The sequence below is a fragment of the Electrophorus electricus genome, chromosome 7 (genome assembly GCF_041902795.1).
Source record: "Electrophorus electricus isolate QZ-2024a chromosome 7, ASM4190279v1, whole genome shotgun sequence".
Taxonomy (NCBI): domain Eukaryota; kingdom Metazoa; phylum Chordata; class Actinopteri; order Gymnotiformes; family Gymnotidae; genus Electrophorus; species Electrophorus electricus.
Genome location: NC_137503.1, coordinates 32955001 through 32970000, shown reverse-complemented (window position 1 = coordinate 32970000; position 15000 = coordinate 32955001). Strand labels below are relative to the sequence as shown.

The 15000-nt window shown below is 49.4% G+C and overlaps 2 protein-coding genes across 7 annotated transcripts in view; one reads left to right on the top strand and one right to left on the bottom strand.

Annotated features, from left to right (window-relative positions):
* The window catches only part of fip1l1a (FIP1 like 1a (S. cerevisiae)), a 16849-nt gene extending 4468 nt beyond the window's left edge, over positions 1-12381 (top strand). For 2 of the 4 annotated variants that reach the window (XM_081716991.1, XM_035523933.2), the window contains 8 exons: positions 276-375; positions 1134-1314; positions 4855-4881; positions 4974-5031; positions 8640-8698; positions 9592-9832; positions 11691-11807; positions 11890-12381. In XM_081716991.1, the coding sequence (XP_081573117.1) occupies positions 276-375; positions 1134-1314; positions 4855-4881; positions 4974-5031; positions 8640-8698; positions 9592-9832; positions 11691-11807; positions 11890-12031 (925 nt within the window). In that variant the 3' untranslated portion in view covers positions 12032-12381. The remainder of the gene's footprint in view (positions 1-275; positions 376-1133; positions 1315-4854; positions 4882-4973; positions 5032-8639; positions 8699-9591; positions 9833-11690; positions 11808-11889) is intronic. The other 2 variants (XM_081716990.1, XM_081716989.1) reach the window with 2 other exon arrangements.
* A 154-nt stretch (positions 12382-12535) lies between these two features.
* Positions 12536-15000, bottom strand: part of lnx1 (ligand of numb-protein X 1) — a 51349-nt gene continuing 48884 nt past the window's right edge. For 2 of the 3 annotated variants that reach the window (XM_035523931.2, XM_035523932.2), the window contains 3 exons: positions 14738-14996; positions 14002-14160; positions 12536-13842 (listed from right to left, as the gene is read on the bottom strand). In XM_035523931.2, coding sequence (XP_035379824.1) covers positions 13707-13842; positions 14002-14160; positions 14738-14996 — 554 coding nt within the window. In that variant the 3' untranslated portion in view covers positions 12536-13706. The remainder of the gene's footprint in view (positions 13843-14001; positions 14161-14737; positions 14997-15000) is intronic. The other variant, XM_081716987.1, reaches the window with a different exon arrangement.

Sequence of the window (15000 nt, the reverse complement as noted above, 5' to 3'; positions counted from 1 at the left end):
TGCATGCAGGATTTTCAGTGTTCCACTGTCTGGGTGGAATATGCAGGTTGAAGAGAGGTGCAATGACGTGCGTGCGTGCGTGCGAGCGTGTGTGTGCGTGAGAGAGAGAGAGAGAGAGAGAGAAACAATGAGTAGTAACATTTAATAGGCTTAACGTGTGTGTGTGTGCGTGCGAGCGTGTGTGTGCGTGAGAGAGAGAGAGAGAAACAATGAGTAGTAACATTTAATAGGCTTAACGTGTGTGTGTGTGTGTGTGTGTGTGTGTGTGTGTGTAGGAGGTCAAATAGCAACATCAGTATTGTTGGAGGACAAACAGGAACCATCAGTCGTGTGGAAGGACGAAGACGTCACAGTGCAGATGGAAACAGTACATCGGTAGGGCTGTGTGTGTGTGTGAGAGAGAGAATAGTGGCATTTGTATGTAATGAATGAAGCATGTCAAGATTGTTGTTCTGTATATCTTCATTATGATCAAAGGAAGCTTAACAGCCGCCTCAGTAATCGGGACAGAAAATAGTCATCTTTAGTATGTGTGTGTGTGTATAATGTGTGTGTGTATAATGTGTGTGTGTATAATGTGTGTGTGTGTGTGTGTGTGTATAATGTGTGTGTGTGTGTGTGTGTATAATGTGTGTGTGTGTGTGTATAATGTGTGTGTGTGTGTGTATAATGTGTGTGTGTGTGTGTATAATGTGTGTGTGTGTGTGTGTGTGTGTGTGTGTGTGTGTGTGTGAGCGTGTGTGTGTGTGTGTGTGTGTGTGAGCGTGTGTGTGTGTGTGTGTGTGTATAATGTGTGTGAGCGTGTGTGTGTGTATAATGTGTGTGCGTGTGTGTGTGTGTATAATGTGTGTGTGCGTGTGTGTGTGTGTATATGTGTGTGTGTGGGTGTGTGTGTGTGGGTGTGTGTGTGTGGATAATGTGTGTGTGTGTATAATGTGTGTGAGCGTGCGTGTGTGTGAGCGTGCGTGTGTGTGAGCGTGCGTGTGTGAGCGTGCGTGTGTGTGCGTGCGCGTGTGCGTGTATAATGTGTGCGTGTATAATGTGTGTGAGCGTGTGTGTGTGTATAATGTGTGTGTGTGTGTGTGTGTATAATGAGTGTGTGTGTGTGTGTGTGTGTGTGTGTATAATGTGAGTGTGCGTGTGTGTGTGTGTATAATGTGTGTGTGTGTGTGTGTGTGTGTGAGCAGGTGCAGTCCTCCTCTGAACGCTCTTCAGATACTGAGCTGCCTCAGTTCTTTCCTCCTCACATCCCTCCTCCTCCTCTCCACCTTCTCTCCATCAGCACCACCCCTCCGCTCATACCTCCACTCCCACGTGAGTCTCGCACGCACACACACTCACTCTCACGTGGGCTCGGTAGACCTTGCCTTGGTGATGTCACTGCAGGGTTTTTAACCTCACCTGCACTGGGAGTGAGAGATTCACTCCACTCTGACATCAGCACTGGCAAAAGCAAAGCAGAACTGCACACCTAACTCTGTGTGTGTGGTTGTTATGGTAATGGACACCTTCCTTCGGTTAATAAACGCTTAATGACAGATTAATGACATGTCACAATTAAATTGCAGAAAAGACACTTTTGTTAAAGAAATCACCATCAACAAAACCTTCTCAAGACTAAAGGGTTGGATGGTTTCCACGGGCATGGTGAGAGAACTGTCACTCTGCGCTCGTAGGGTCCTTCATAACACCTTCAAAACAACACACAACTGAAACTAGTGTTCAGTATACATCGTGACCTTCAGATTGGGCCATACCAACTCTATCAGAACGGGGGTGTCATTCACACTGACAATATTAACTGACGTTATAGTAGGCAATCACAGAAATGTTTACCTGTGGTGATAACGCATGCCATTTTATTAATATTTTCTGAAGCAGAATTATTTATGCCTTGTTAATTGTTGAGGCACAAGAAACTTGCCAGTGAGGTCAAAGGTCATAATGAATGTGTCCAACCCACCACATTACTGTGTCCATATGGCTAGCCATGGGGAATCGTTGGTTTCCTAGGCCACCTGTAGCTAACAGGTCAAAGGTCTGGTGTGTCCTACGGTGTGTCCTGCAGCTCTTCTGATTGGGTCATGGATCAAAGAGTCAGTCAGTGATTGGTCAGCTCAGTTGGTGCATATGAGGCATGAGGGCCCTGTGTGATGTGTTTGATGATGCTGTGTTTGAGAGAGGCACACACCCATCTGTTCCACTGTGGGATGGTGCTGTGTTGCTGCCTGGCTGTCTGTTTCAGGGTCTTCCTCACCAGGGTCTTCCTCACCATCTGCACCACTGGCCCGGTTGTCCTCACCAGAGTACTCTTAGCCCTTCATCTTCAAAGCCTCGTCAAAATTCACACCTGGCCAAATCCAGCCCCACCCCCGACTCGCGCAGAAGCCTACCGACAGCCTCGCCCCCATGTGCCTGGCCACGCCCCCTACGTCCGCGTAATGCTAACTAAATATCAAACATCCGTGGCAAACCCTGCCTTTGATGTCCGGCCTTTTAAGTTCAGCTGGGCTGTTTTATCATTGCAACCTTCCTCTATCTTTAAATAGAGCCTCTCCATGTAACCCTCAGAAGTGCCTCTCACACACACACACACACGGGCCTGTCCTGCATTTCCTTTTGTGATGTGCAGCGTTAGGATAAAATTAGCTGCCTAGGGCAGGAGAAAGAACAACAACAGCACATCCACTGTAGAACTGACCCAGCTGGAGAGAGAGAGAGAGAGAGCTTGATTGACCAAATCGCTTAGCATGCGCCAAATTCCTTTGCTCGTACAAAACCAAGAGCCCTGCAGTCAGTTGTGGCCTGCGCATTGTTTCTGGTTTTAAACTGTGTAGACCAGTCTGGTGATTAAAAAAACAATCCAAGCCCAAGCAGCAGCCGGCTTTGATCAGAGGAGGGAAGCGGGTGGGATTTCCAGACTTCAGAGCGCTGCCAGTCCTTTTCGCACTTTCGCATGTGAAGCGTGCAGGCGGGAAACAGCGATGGGCTGCACTTTATAAAGACGGTCGAATAAAGATGGTCTCCCCTCTGGAAAGTCGTGTCTGAATGCTTCAGAAGAGCTCTCGGAGAGGAGAGCAAGAACTGAGTGACTCTACCGTTCTTCGTCTCTGTCTGGGAAATCTTTAAAACCCCTGATTTGGCCTGAAACTCCTAGCTCAGTCGTCTCTGACCAGCCAGAGTGACGGATGGAGGGGACTGTTCCCAGCCACCAGGACACCGCTCCACTTCCTTAGGGCGACGACGGTATCGTCCTCTCTCCTCCTCTGGGAGGGACTGCGGCACAGGCTGGTGGTGCCATAACCCTGGCCTGGAATTCCCAGCGCCATGCGTTCTGGACTGAGAGGCTTTCGGAGATGATGGGAACTGTGGTGAATTTGGGGTATAGGGGTGACCGGAGTGCAGTGGCTTGTTTTGGGGGTGGGTCCTGTGGGTCTGGCTTCTGTCCGTACAGTGACGAAGCAGTCTGCACGTGGTCAGATTCTAACCAATCAGATAACTCCAGACACATGAAGGGGTAGGGTTTACCACTGAAGCTGTGTGGATTAGGCACACGGTCAGACGAGGAGATGTATCTGAACTTTCTTTCCTCTGAGAGTTGAGGTTGGTGTCCAGGACAGTGGCGGAGACAGAGTTGGTTTTGGAAGGTTTAGCGATGGTCGGCTAGGGGCCAAACCCAGTACACACAGGCCTTTGTATTACGTTGTTTTTCTATGCTTGGACAACTGAGGCAGGTTTTGTTACAAAGATATCTAAGTAACTACACATGACTGTTATTATATTTGTAGCAGTCATTTATCGGTACATGGATATCTGTAAGGGTCATTTATCGTTAGAAATAAATGACTGACTTGGTCGGTAATCGTCCCTCCAGGCTGGACACCCTTCTTTGAGTGAGCTGTGATAGGAGGGTGTACGTGACCTTTTGAAGCGCTCGTCTGTAGCCGGCGTGGACCTGTCTAGTCCGTCTGTGTATAGGACGGTGTGGGGGTCAGAGTGCCCTGCTCTGCTTGGGGGTGGGGGCGTGGCACATGACACGGGTACGCTTAACGGCACTGAGAGGACGAAGGATGAAGGGCAGCGTAAGAGAACGACACACAAGCACGATCTCCAGGCTCTCTCTCACACACACACTCTCTCTCTCTCTCTCTCTCTCAGGTTTGAGAAGCTAATTCATCATCCCATCAGCTCTGCCCTCCCTCAGTTTTAGTGCAGGTTTCTTGACAAGGCTGATGTGTCCAGTGGCTGATGGCAGGCGGTTGTGGGCGGGGCTGTAGGAAGATTGACAGATATATGGTGGTTGTGAAGTGCTCTGTCTAGCAGCATAAACAAGCTGACTGCCATGCAGCTGCTCAGAGAAACTCCAAAAAGAGTCGAACAGGAGGAAAATTCAGGATGACGTGTGTGTGTGTGTGTGCGTGTGTGTGTGTGTGCGTGTGTGTGTGTGTGCGTGTGTGTGTGTGTGATCTCTCCTCCATGTTTTCTTTACGTCCTTTCTCTTTTTTTGCAGACGTTTTTGTTTCTGAAACTTTCTAACTCTCATCAGGGGGCTGTGTGGAAAAACAAAGAAGGATGGTGCCCAGATGTGTGTGTGTGTGTGTGTGTGTGTGTGTGTGTGTGTGTGTGAGATCAAAGGGATATGCATGTATGTGTGTGTTTTGGAGGGTTTTGAAGGCATTTAGACTCCTGCAGCCTCTATTAGCAATGACAGTTAAAGTTCCAGGCTCAGCTCACTCTCACACTGCGTTTGAGGTCACAGCCGTCTCAGAGCTGTCCCCTCTCTCTGGTTGGCACGGAGCCGAGGGGGTGCGCGCGCTTCGGGCATTTGTGACTCTGTTTGTGCTCTTGTTGCAGGGCTGCCTGTGAATATCCCACCACCTGGTAAGATGTCATCCAGCCATCAGACACCATGTTACGTTTTAGTGTGACATGCAGTGATGTGTGTGTGTGTGTGTGTGTGTGTGTGTGTGTAGGTTTTCCTCTCCCTCCTGGTGTTCCTTCGCCTCCTTCCATGATAAGTACGTTAGAGAGGTAAGTTTAAGTGACTCAGAATATGGAGGGGTGGGTGTGGGTGTGGGTGTAATGTTGATTGTGTGTGTATTCAGGCTGAGGCACTACAGAAGAAGGAGGGAGCGCAGACATGGGCGAGACAGTGAGGCAGAGAACAGCTACACCTCCATCAGGAGAAGCTCCCACAGGCGAGCCAGACAGACAGATATAGACAGACACAAATATAGATAGACAGACAGTTATAGACAGATGGAGAGAGGGAGAGAGAGGGAGAGGAAGCGTGAATGAAAACGGTGATTAACGTTACAGAGTAACAATGACGGCAGATGATGTTTCTGTGTAATCCCGCGTGACGGACACGCTGCGCTGATCTGGTGGGACGGTGAAACAAGACATGAGCTGCAGGACTCCTCAGTTGCAGTCTCTCTCACACACACGTGCTCCCTCTCTCTCCTTTTGTAGTTCTTATTATGTAGGCCAGCTCATGAAAGTTGTAGTGCCCTTTACAGACTGAGGAGAGAAGAGGAAATCACCAAACTGCTTTGTGTACAGATAACTCCCCATTTCCACACACACACACTCACTCAGGCCTTCAATCTGATTGCTCTGGGACGTCGTCAGCAGAACTGACTCCTTGCGCATTGTGGCATGGGCGCAGAAGACCATCCAGATCTCCACAGTCCAGTCTGTGTCGCACTGGGTTTACAGCAGCTTGGGTGCTGGCACACTCATGTGCCATAGATTTGTGTGTGCGTGGTGGGCCATGTTGGCGCATGTGCTTGGTGGGACCACTTCTCTCTGGAGCCGCCAGGCGTCAGGGCCGATCTCAGTTCGAGGGGGACACGACTACCCGATGCGGTCCATGACCTCAGTGCTGTGAGACCTCCCAAATAAGGCAGAGCGTTCGGGGCCAAGGTCCCCTGTTTATCGCGTTCCAGAACACTCCCTTCCTCTCCTCATTCCTCCCCTGGTCTCTTCTTCTCCTCCCTTGTTCTTTTTCACTCCCCCCCCCTCAAGGCAAACGGCCACCGGTCGGCCGTCTGGCTGGGCCCACCCCCGCCCCACGCGTGCCTTCACTTGATTGGCTGACCTGACGCAGGCTTCCTCCCTCAGCCGATGCTCTTATTTGGACTTGTTTGGGCTGTACTGCTATCAGAGCATCATAGATGCGCGTGAAGGTGTAGATGTTGGCCTGCTGACCCCAGACCAGTGCTCACTTTGTTTATAGTACTGCGATGCTGTTGTGGTGTTGGGCTCCTTTTAAACCCCTCATTTCCTGTTTTGAATATCAATTACATCATCACCTCCTAGTATAGTCCTCAATGCACTCTTTTTAAGGATATATAATAGCAAATATTACCCTGATCAGTTTGCATGTAACCTAGCAGAAGAGTTTTTGGAAAGCCTGTTGTAATTCTCTCCATGGCACCTTGGCAGTGTTGTGCAAGCAGGATGTTGGTGTGATGATCAGATGTGATGTGCTTGAACTGGTTCCAGGTCAGCATAGGGCTGTGGTGTGGCCACATCTGGGCCGTCTCCTGCTTTCATCTCCGCTGTTGAAATCTCTCACTCTTTTCTCCTTCTCGTCTCACCAGTCTCTGCTTTTTAAAATTTTGCCATTTCCGCACTCTGAATAAACTCCCCTTTTTTTGTGTCGTTTAAAGAATGGTTCTTCTCACGTCTCGAGCGCCCTGCCAAGTCCAAACCTCCTCGCTGGAGTTTCCGTTAGGCTAATCCCTGCCAACCAACCACTGGATCATTTATGAATCACTTCCTTTCCTAGCACAGCTTCAAAAATCTTGCTTTTTTTCCCTCACGCCTGTTCTCTCACACGTGTGCGCGCACACACACACACACTCACACTCACAGGCTCTCACACACACACTCACACACACACTCACACACACACAGGCTCACACACACACACACACACAGGCTCACACACACACACACACACACACAGGCTCACACACACACACACACACACACACACACTCACAGGCTCTCACACAAATACTCACCCATGCACTGTAGGCCAAGCATGGTGTAAATGCAGAGGCTCCTAAGAGGGAACAGAGGAACCCCTAAAATGCAGAGCAAGTGTGTGTGAGTGTGTGTGAGTGTGTGTGTGTGTGTGAGTGTGTGTGTGTGAGTGTGTGTGTGTGAGTGTGTGTGTGTGTGTGTGTGTGAGAGAGGGATGTCGTGGACCGGTGGGATCCCTGGGCGCTTGTCAAATGTGAGTACCTCTACAGAGTGCCTCACACGCCTTTCCCATTAACTCAGTCATGCCTGTACCGTGAGTCTCCAGAGTTCCAGCAAGGCCCAACTAACCTGAACACAGCCTCGTTACTTTCAGGGTGATGAGAGACGAGTAGGTCTTATCGCCTTGTGAATTTCAATGTTCATGGTTGTCATCAGCTTGGTTTTGTTTTTTCACTAAAAATGGTTGGCCTTGTGAGCGCCAGACTGTTCCAAGCGTAGTGTGGTTTAGTTGCTCGAGAGAGGGCTGTTAACAGCTCGGTGCAGTAGCTGCATCTGCCTTATTGATATTGTCTCTCGCTGCCATGGTAGCCAGGATGAGCAGCGCTTCGCCGAGATCCAAAACCTGCTGTTGTGAACGGTGTCTTTGGGGTTTATGAGCGTTGGCATGGGATCATTAAGACCGAGCTCTGCAGTGATTAGCTGCCTTAATGAGCTGGCACTAATTACGAGCGGCCTCGGGGGCGAGTCTGTCGCGTCCAGTCCTCCGGCATCGATTGTCCTCAGCACTAACGTCTGTCTCGCACCGGAGAGAAGTATAGGGAATACTGCTACGGGAAGAGAGAGGCAGTGCTTCTGAAGCTGGTTGCCTTTTTAAAAGGAGAGAGAGAGATTGTGGAAGGAGAGGTTAGGAACAGCAGAGGTATCCCTGCCAACACTATTTATAGAGGGAAAGCATTTGGAATCTGAATCAACACCTGTCTACAAGGAGTCCTCTTGGACATGCTCTCTCACACACACGGCCTTTTCACCTTTCACCTCTCGGGGAAGCGTTTAATCGGATGCGGGGCCAGGCGCCCAGCTCTACGCTTGGGCTCTTGGCCTACGGTTCTCCTTGACAACGTGCCAGTCACATCAAAAGCTGGAGATGGAGAAGCAGATCTGTGGCAAAGCTTTTGCTCACTCAGAAACCGGGGGGGGTTTCTGTCTTATCTTGCTGTTTCCCCTTCCTCTCGCCTCTTTCCTGAGCACGTGTTCTCCGGCTTCATCCCGGGCGAAATGTAACGGAGCCCCGCTTTGTAGAACACTGAGTGGAGAGAGCACACTACTCTTTATTTATTTATCTATCTATCTCTTTATTTATTTTGCTTTGTAATGGTCTTTTTCCCCTTTCTGACCCCTGTTTGATCAAATGTCCTGGGGATGTGCGTGTGTGTGCGTGTGTGTGCGTGTGTGTGCGTGCGTGTGTGTGCGTGTGTGTGCGTGCGTGTGTGTGCGTGTGTGTGCGTGTGTGTGCGTGTGTGTGCGTGTGAGTGCGTGTGTGTGCGTGTGTGCGTGTGTGTGAGTGTGAGTGAGTGTGCGTGTGTGTGTGCATTGACATTTCTTTTAATATTAATGCTTCTTCTAACTGTTGTCTGCCACCGTTATAGCAGTCGCTCAGGAGGAGCTTACGATGGCCACGCCTCTCCTCGCTTCCCCTTTCCTGCAGGTAGGTGGCGCTATCACCATCAGAAAACCTCACAGTCCATTTCCTTGTATCAGGAGTTGCAGTAATTTCAGCCAGTGAACCTGCATGCATTCCCGCGTTGGAGGACTCAAGTCAAATGCACTCCATTATCTTATATAATCAATAGATAATAATTCAGGTCAAAGGTTAATTGCTGAGGTCATGACCATAAAGCTGTAGCATTGAGCTCCTTGGGTAGGAGGGTGTGTGTGGGATTGAAGCTATATAAACAGTAGTGTGAGTTCAAGTCTTTGAAGGAATGATTCCTAGTGGAGTTTCCTAAAGTCTAACAAATGGTGGGAAAATATTTAATTTGGATGACTTTAATCTGACTATCACACATCCTAAGATGCTGACCAAATATGTGTGAACGGCTCTGAAACACACACACGCAGCAGTGTGGCGTATGGGTGCTGTTTCAGTTACTGAGAGGTCAACTGCTCTGTAGTAGTTGACCCTGAACTTCATCATACGACATTACTGTACACAGAGGTTAAGAAGGATACACACACAGACACACACACACAGACACATGAGAATGGCACTGTGCATACTGTGGTCATCTCCACCACTCAGCCTGGAGGCTACGTCACCTCCACCACACCACCACAGGAAGTGTTAGGACATGGTTTATTGTGAAACAGTGACCCTGACTCACAGTTGGGGAGATTCCCTTCAGACATCACTGTTAATCACTGTTACTTCTGTAACATCCCCGTTGCTCACTGCAATTGAACTCGGCATGAATATTTAATTGAGAGGCCAGCATGTATTTAGGTTGCCTGAGATATTACCTTAAACAGTGCCCAAAGCACTACACCAGGTGTGTGCTTCTCCATCTAATGAGCTGTGTCTGGTCTTCCATAACCTGCCAGGTGTGTTCCCACCCATGCTGGGAGGATTGGCACCCTGGCCAGGCTTGATTGACAGCGCCAAAGCATGGGAGCATTACGCCCGACAAGACAAAGAGCGGGAGAAAGAGAAGGAGAGAGAGAAGGAGAGAGAGCGGTGCCGTGATCGAGAGAGGGAGGGAGAGCGTGACCGGGATCGAGAGAGGGAGCAGGACCCAAAAGAACAGGATCGGGAGGACACACCCTCGTTTCAGGGTCGTGGCAGGTGAGCAGTGTGTGTGTGTGTGTGTGTGTGGACAGCTGTGGCTGGACAGATGTTGGGTCTGGTCCACATAAACAGGCTGCCGGACGCTTCGCACATGTGAGACAGACCCAGTGAAACAAACCAGGAAGAGCAGTAATGGAGAAACGGAGAAGATTAAAACAGAAACGTCTGTGTGTGTTTTGAACACTGACTGCAAGAGGAAGCCTGCACTTGTTGTCACAGGGGGCAGTGTGCACCAAATAAAAGTCAGAAAGAATAATGCCGAGATGGAGATGAGCGAGAGCGCGCGCATCTCACCAGCTACACACACACACACGTTTATAGTGGTGTGTGTGTGTGTGTGTGGGGGGGGGGGGGTCATCCTAGTGTGAGTGGGAGGGTTTATAGTGATGTGATTGGGGGATTTGTAGTGGTGTGAGAGGGGGTTATAATGGTGTGATCATTTCTGTACGTTTTGGTTGTGGTGTTTATGGGAACTTCATGGTGTTCTCTTATAAAACTCAATATGTAAGGCCTCAGTCGGGTGCTTGTCCCATTTGTCAAATTCTTGATTCATAAGCAGGCCCCACATGGGCCAATGGGCCCAATAAATTATTCAAAAGTTTTAGCAAAATTCTACTTGGATGTTTGCTGTTTTGCGGCGCAGAGATCGCCGAGTTCATTCACTGATCGGTTTACATTTCCTGAAGAACTGGTTATCATGCTTAAATAATTCTAGGAGGATGCATGATTCAGGGGACTTGTGTGTTCCTCCCTGAGATCTAGATCATACCGTTTAAGGTCCGTCTGTCTGTCTCTCTTTCTAAAAAAAAAATCTAATTTAAATTGCTTTATTGGCATGGATTGTAATTAACAACTGTTGCTAAAAAAATTAAAACTCTGGAGAAAGAACTTGTGCATGCGTGTCTGTGTGTGTGTGTGTGTGTGTATGTGTAATATTGTTTGCTCTGAGTGTGGCAGTTCCAAACACAGGTGCAAAGTGTTCTTCACTGGGCTTCTAGTGTTTATGTTGTGCTCTCTTACACACATGCATACACACCACACACACACAAACACTTTCTCACACATTTACACACCTGCACAGTGTAATGGTGTGTGTGTGATGCATATGTTTAGATACACATGTTGCCAATTTGTATTTATAGCAAGGCCCATCTATGCAGTATGTGTAGTACACATATACATAATGTACATGGTGTTTTCATTATCTGTAAATAGAACATATGAGCTGAGATCATGGTATCAGGGGACTGACACACACACACACACGAAACATCTTTGGAAAAAGAACAAAGTAAAGTTTTGGAGTAGTTCCCCGTTTCTCACAAATGCCATCATCACTTGCTTTCATTTTTCTCTCTCCGTCACACAAAACGCAGATCAAATGCCAACACTATGCTGCATTCCTTTCTGCACTGTGGCTATTGTAAACATGGACTCATACATTTAACAGTGATTTAGATGCTAGTGGCTGTATGACCTCTTAGCTGAGCACCTGAGGTCATCTTGCCAATTCTACAGAGCCCAGATAGGCCAAGCCATGAGCTGTGTTTTTAGTGCACCATCATTCAAATTCTCTATGCTTCATCAAAGGGTTTTAGTTTAGACAGTATGTGCACAGAGATCGTGTGTGTGTGTGTGTGTGTGTGTCTGAACAGTGCATTGTCTCTGTAGACACCAATCTATGTAAGTAATAATGCATTTTTAAAACTTGGTGAGCAAGACTGTTTAAAAACAGCATTATCAGAAAAAGGTGTGTGTGTGTGTGTGTGTGTGTGACCAATATTTCCGCTTCCACCATGTAGGGTTTGATCATTGTGAAAGTGTGTGTGTGTGTGTGTGTGTGTGTGAGACACAGAGACAGTCGGGAGAGCGAGCGATACGTGAAGCGTGCTAGTAGGGAAGGTGAGAGAGATTACAGACACCGGGACAGGAGACACAAGGACCACAGCGACCGGCACAGAGCCTCCAGCAGGTAAGGGCGCCCCCAACACGCACACGGGTAACGTTCGTGTCATGTGACCTGTATCGTGATGTAGCATTCTCCTCTTCAACAGCAGCCGGAGGAGACGTGCTAGCGATGACGGCGACAGCCACAGGAGGCCCAGACACAAACGCTCCAAACGCAACAGGAACAGCGCTGAAGCCAGCGAGGAGCGCAGCGCTGAGCACGACAACCAATCAGAGGCCACTGAGTAACCCTCAGGCCAATCGGGTGAAACGTCTGTGCTGACCAGTGGCGGGGGGACAGGGGTTGGGTGTTAAATTATTTATTTAAGCTGACGAGCCAACAGCAGCTGGGGAGTGAGCACTGCTACGCTTACTTGCACTCGAGAGGAGATGTTTTCTGTTGCCTTTTAAGAGAACTGGATTATAGTTTAAAGGTTCTAGACCAAAGAACATTAACAAAAGGCTACAAGCTACTTTTAAGTTTTACTTAAGTTTTATTTATAATAATTTAAGACTTTAAGAATGACACTTTGATTATTAAGGTAAAAAATATATATTTTTTGTTGTGCCAAACAATTTTGTTTGTGTAGGAAAGCTGTATTATAAATAATTTGATAAAGCAATTGTCTGAGTATGATAATTCCTTTGATTTAACAGGTACATACTGACTGACTCAATTTTGCGTGATCTCCCTTATACACACACACACACACTCCCACACCCCCAAAGTAATGGCTCTCACGCTGCCATGGGTCTCTTTGTCGAACGATTTTATTGATTATTTAACCGAATGTGCCGCCAGGTACATAATTCTACACAAGCCAAAGCGAGAAACCGTGGAGCACGTGGCCGAGTCGGGCACACGTGGCACACGCAACGCCCCTACACTCCCTTTCTGTGGCCCCTGTCTCTAAAGTAGCAAAGGCTGCCAAAATCTTGTTTTAATAAGCATAAATAGACTTTTTAAAGATAGTATGAATGATATTTTAGTCATCTGCTTTTTTGTAATAATACCACCTATTTCTTTATTTTTTGTGATGTCTGAAACATACCAACACAGATGAAAACTACTTGGCAAATAGGTTTCCGTGCCAACAGCTGGCACCGTCGGAAGGAAAGAAGCCAATCCCATAGCCAAAAGGTTAGAGGAACAGAGAGACGAACCCAACGTGAACTAAAGTGTTGCCATAGTAACATAGCTTGAAATCATCCTTTTTTGTTGTTCGCTTTTTTCTTTTAGACACCAACATTAACAGTAAAGACGTGCCCACTTTAAATGTTCTAACAGGCCTTGAAATGAATCGGAAATGCACCCCCCCAAACCCCACCCTCACACACACACACACACACACACACTCTCTCTCTCCGTCGTGCACAGTGCCCATACAGGAGTTAGGAGCTGATCCTGGGTTAGGTCAGACACTCCTCATCGGGATGACCTTCCTTCCTGGACATTCCCTTTCGCAGCTCATTTGTGTCGTCATCCTGTCGCCTTGGCGACTGCTACGGTAGAGCACAGTCATGAGCGCAGTTGCTTTTCTACGTCGTCCTGTGCCTAAACTACGCGATGGGTGGAGCGGCGGGTAAAAAGGTGGGGGTCCGGAGAACAGCCAGGCGCTCCCTCTGCCCCCGGCCTCTCCAACGCCGCGTCGCCGTAAGCGTGGCGGTTCCGGCGTGTCCCCTTCTGAAGAGTCAGTCATAAGCCCCGCCTTCATGAGCAGGAGTCTGTGTAAGCCCCTCCTGCCTGGGCGAGGCCAATGCGTCTTTGCCCCGCCCCTTTGAGGGGGTGGTCCATTTTACAGGACCTGCCTATCAAGGGAAGTCTGTGTGCAAAGCCCCATTCTTTGTGGGCGTGGACTGTGTGAAGCCCCACCGTCCAGTGTAGGGCCAGTGTGATAAGCCCCTCCCCCTTTGTACCGTGGACCTATAGGAGACTTCCCGGCCAGGAGACGATGGTGAGAGTGATGCGCCCCCTGAGCTCCTTCAGAAGGCGCACCAGAGCCGTGTGGGTCATCCCCCACGTGCTCTTACCGTTGACCTCCAGCAAGATGTCCCCACACCTAGAGACCGGAAGATAGAACACGGGGTGAGACGGACAGAACCGGACAGACTGCCAACAACGAGGAGGAGAAGAAAAGGAAAGAAAACCACATCAGCATCGCCCACTCGCCACGCCACAGCCAGAACGGCAGGGGTGCCGGAGCGCCAGGTGGCCGTACCGTATCCTGCCGTCGTTGTAGGCGGGCGTTCCCTCCACGATGGAGCGAATGAAGAAAGACTGGGTACAGCTGACCTCCTCCGGACCTCCCACGATGCTGAAGCCCAGACTCCCAGACGTGCTCCTCCGCAACACGATGTCCTTGCAGCAGTACAGCTGCCTGCAGGGGACAAACCAAGCACACTGGTCACTTCCACACTCCAGCGAGACACAGGCCTAGAAGTCTACTGGGCTCTAAGCACCTGAACACGAGAAACACAAACACCGAACAGAACGCGTTACGTATCGGTACGGGCGAGCGTGGACTGCGTGACGTGAGCGTTCCTGGACACGAGCACAGAAACAGCGCCGAACGTCGCGAAGCAGCTGAAGACGTGGCGGAGATGAGTCCCAGAGGCGGATGCCGAGAGGGAAGGCAGACACTCCGAGGACAGCGGCTGGCCAAAATGCGACTCGTGAAGTTCCGTTATGAATAATTCAAATCCGGGGAAAATTGGTATTCATAAGGAGCTCACTGGGCCATGACGCTGAACAGACGGAGAGGAGGACAGCGAGGAGCTGTTCCAAGGAGAGAGGTCATTATGACCCAGCAGGAGTGAAAGAGTATGACCTTTCCAGTATAGTCGACCGATATATTGGTCATGTAGGATATCGTCTGATATTTGCGCTCGATGCCGCACTGAAACTGAACCTGTGACTGTGTGCGCGTGTGTGTTCTCCACCTTACACCCCCTCACCTGGGCAGCTGAAGCCAGGACACCCAGACGGGCGAGTAGTCGTCTGTGGGCGGCGGCATTTTGCCGTTGCTAGGCGACGGGGGTGAGGCAGGATAGTTCGGGTTCAGCGGGGGCAGGCAGTCCAGAGCACCGAGGTCAGGCGGCCTCATCTCCAGCACACGCAGCACCACCGGGGACGTGGTGTTCTTCAGGTTGGCCACGGCCTCGCTCCGCGTCACGCCCGTCAGGCCGACGCCGTTCACGTTCAACAGGATGTCACCTGA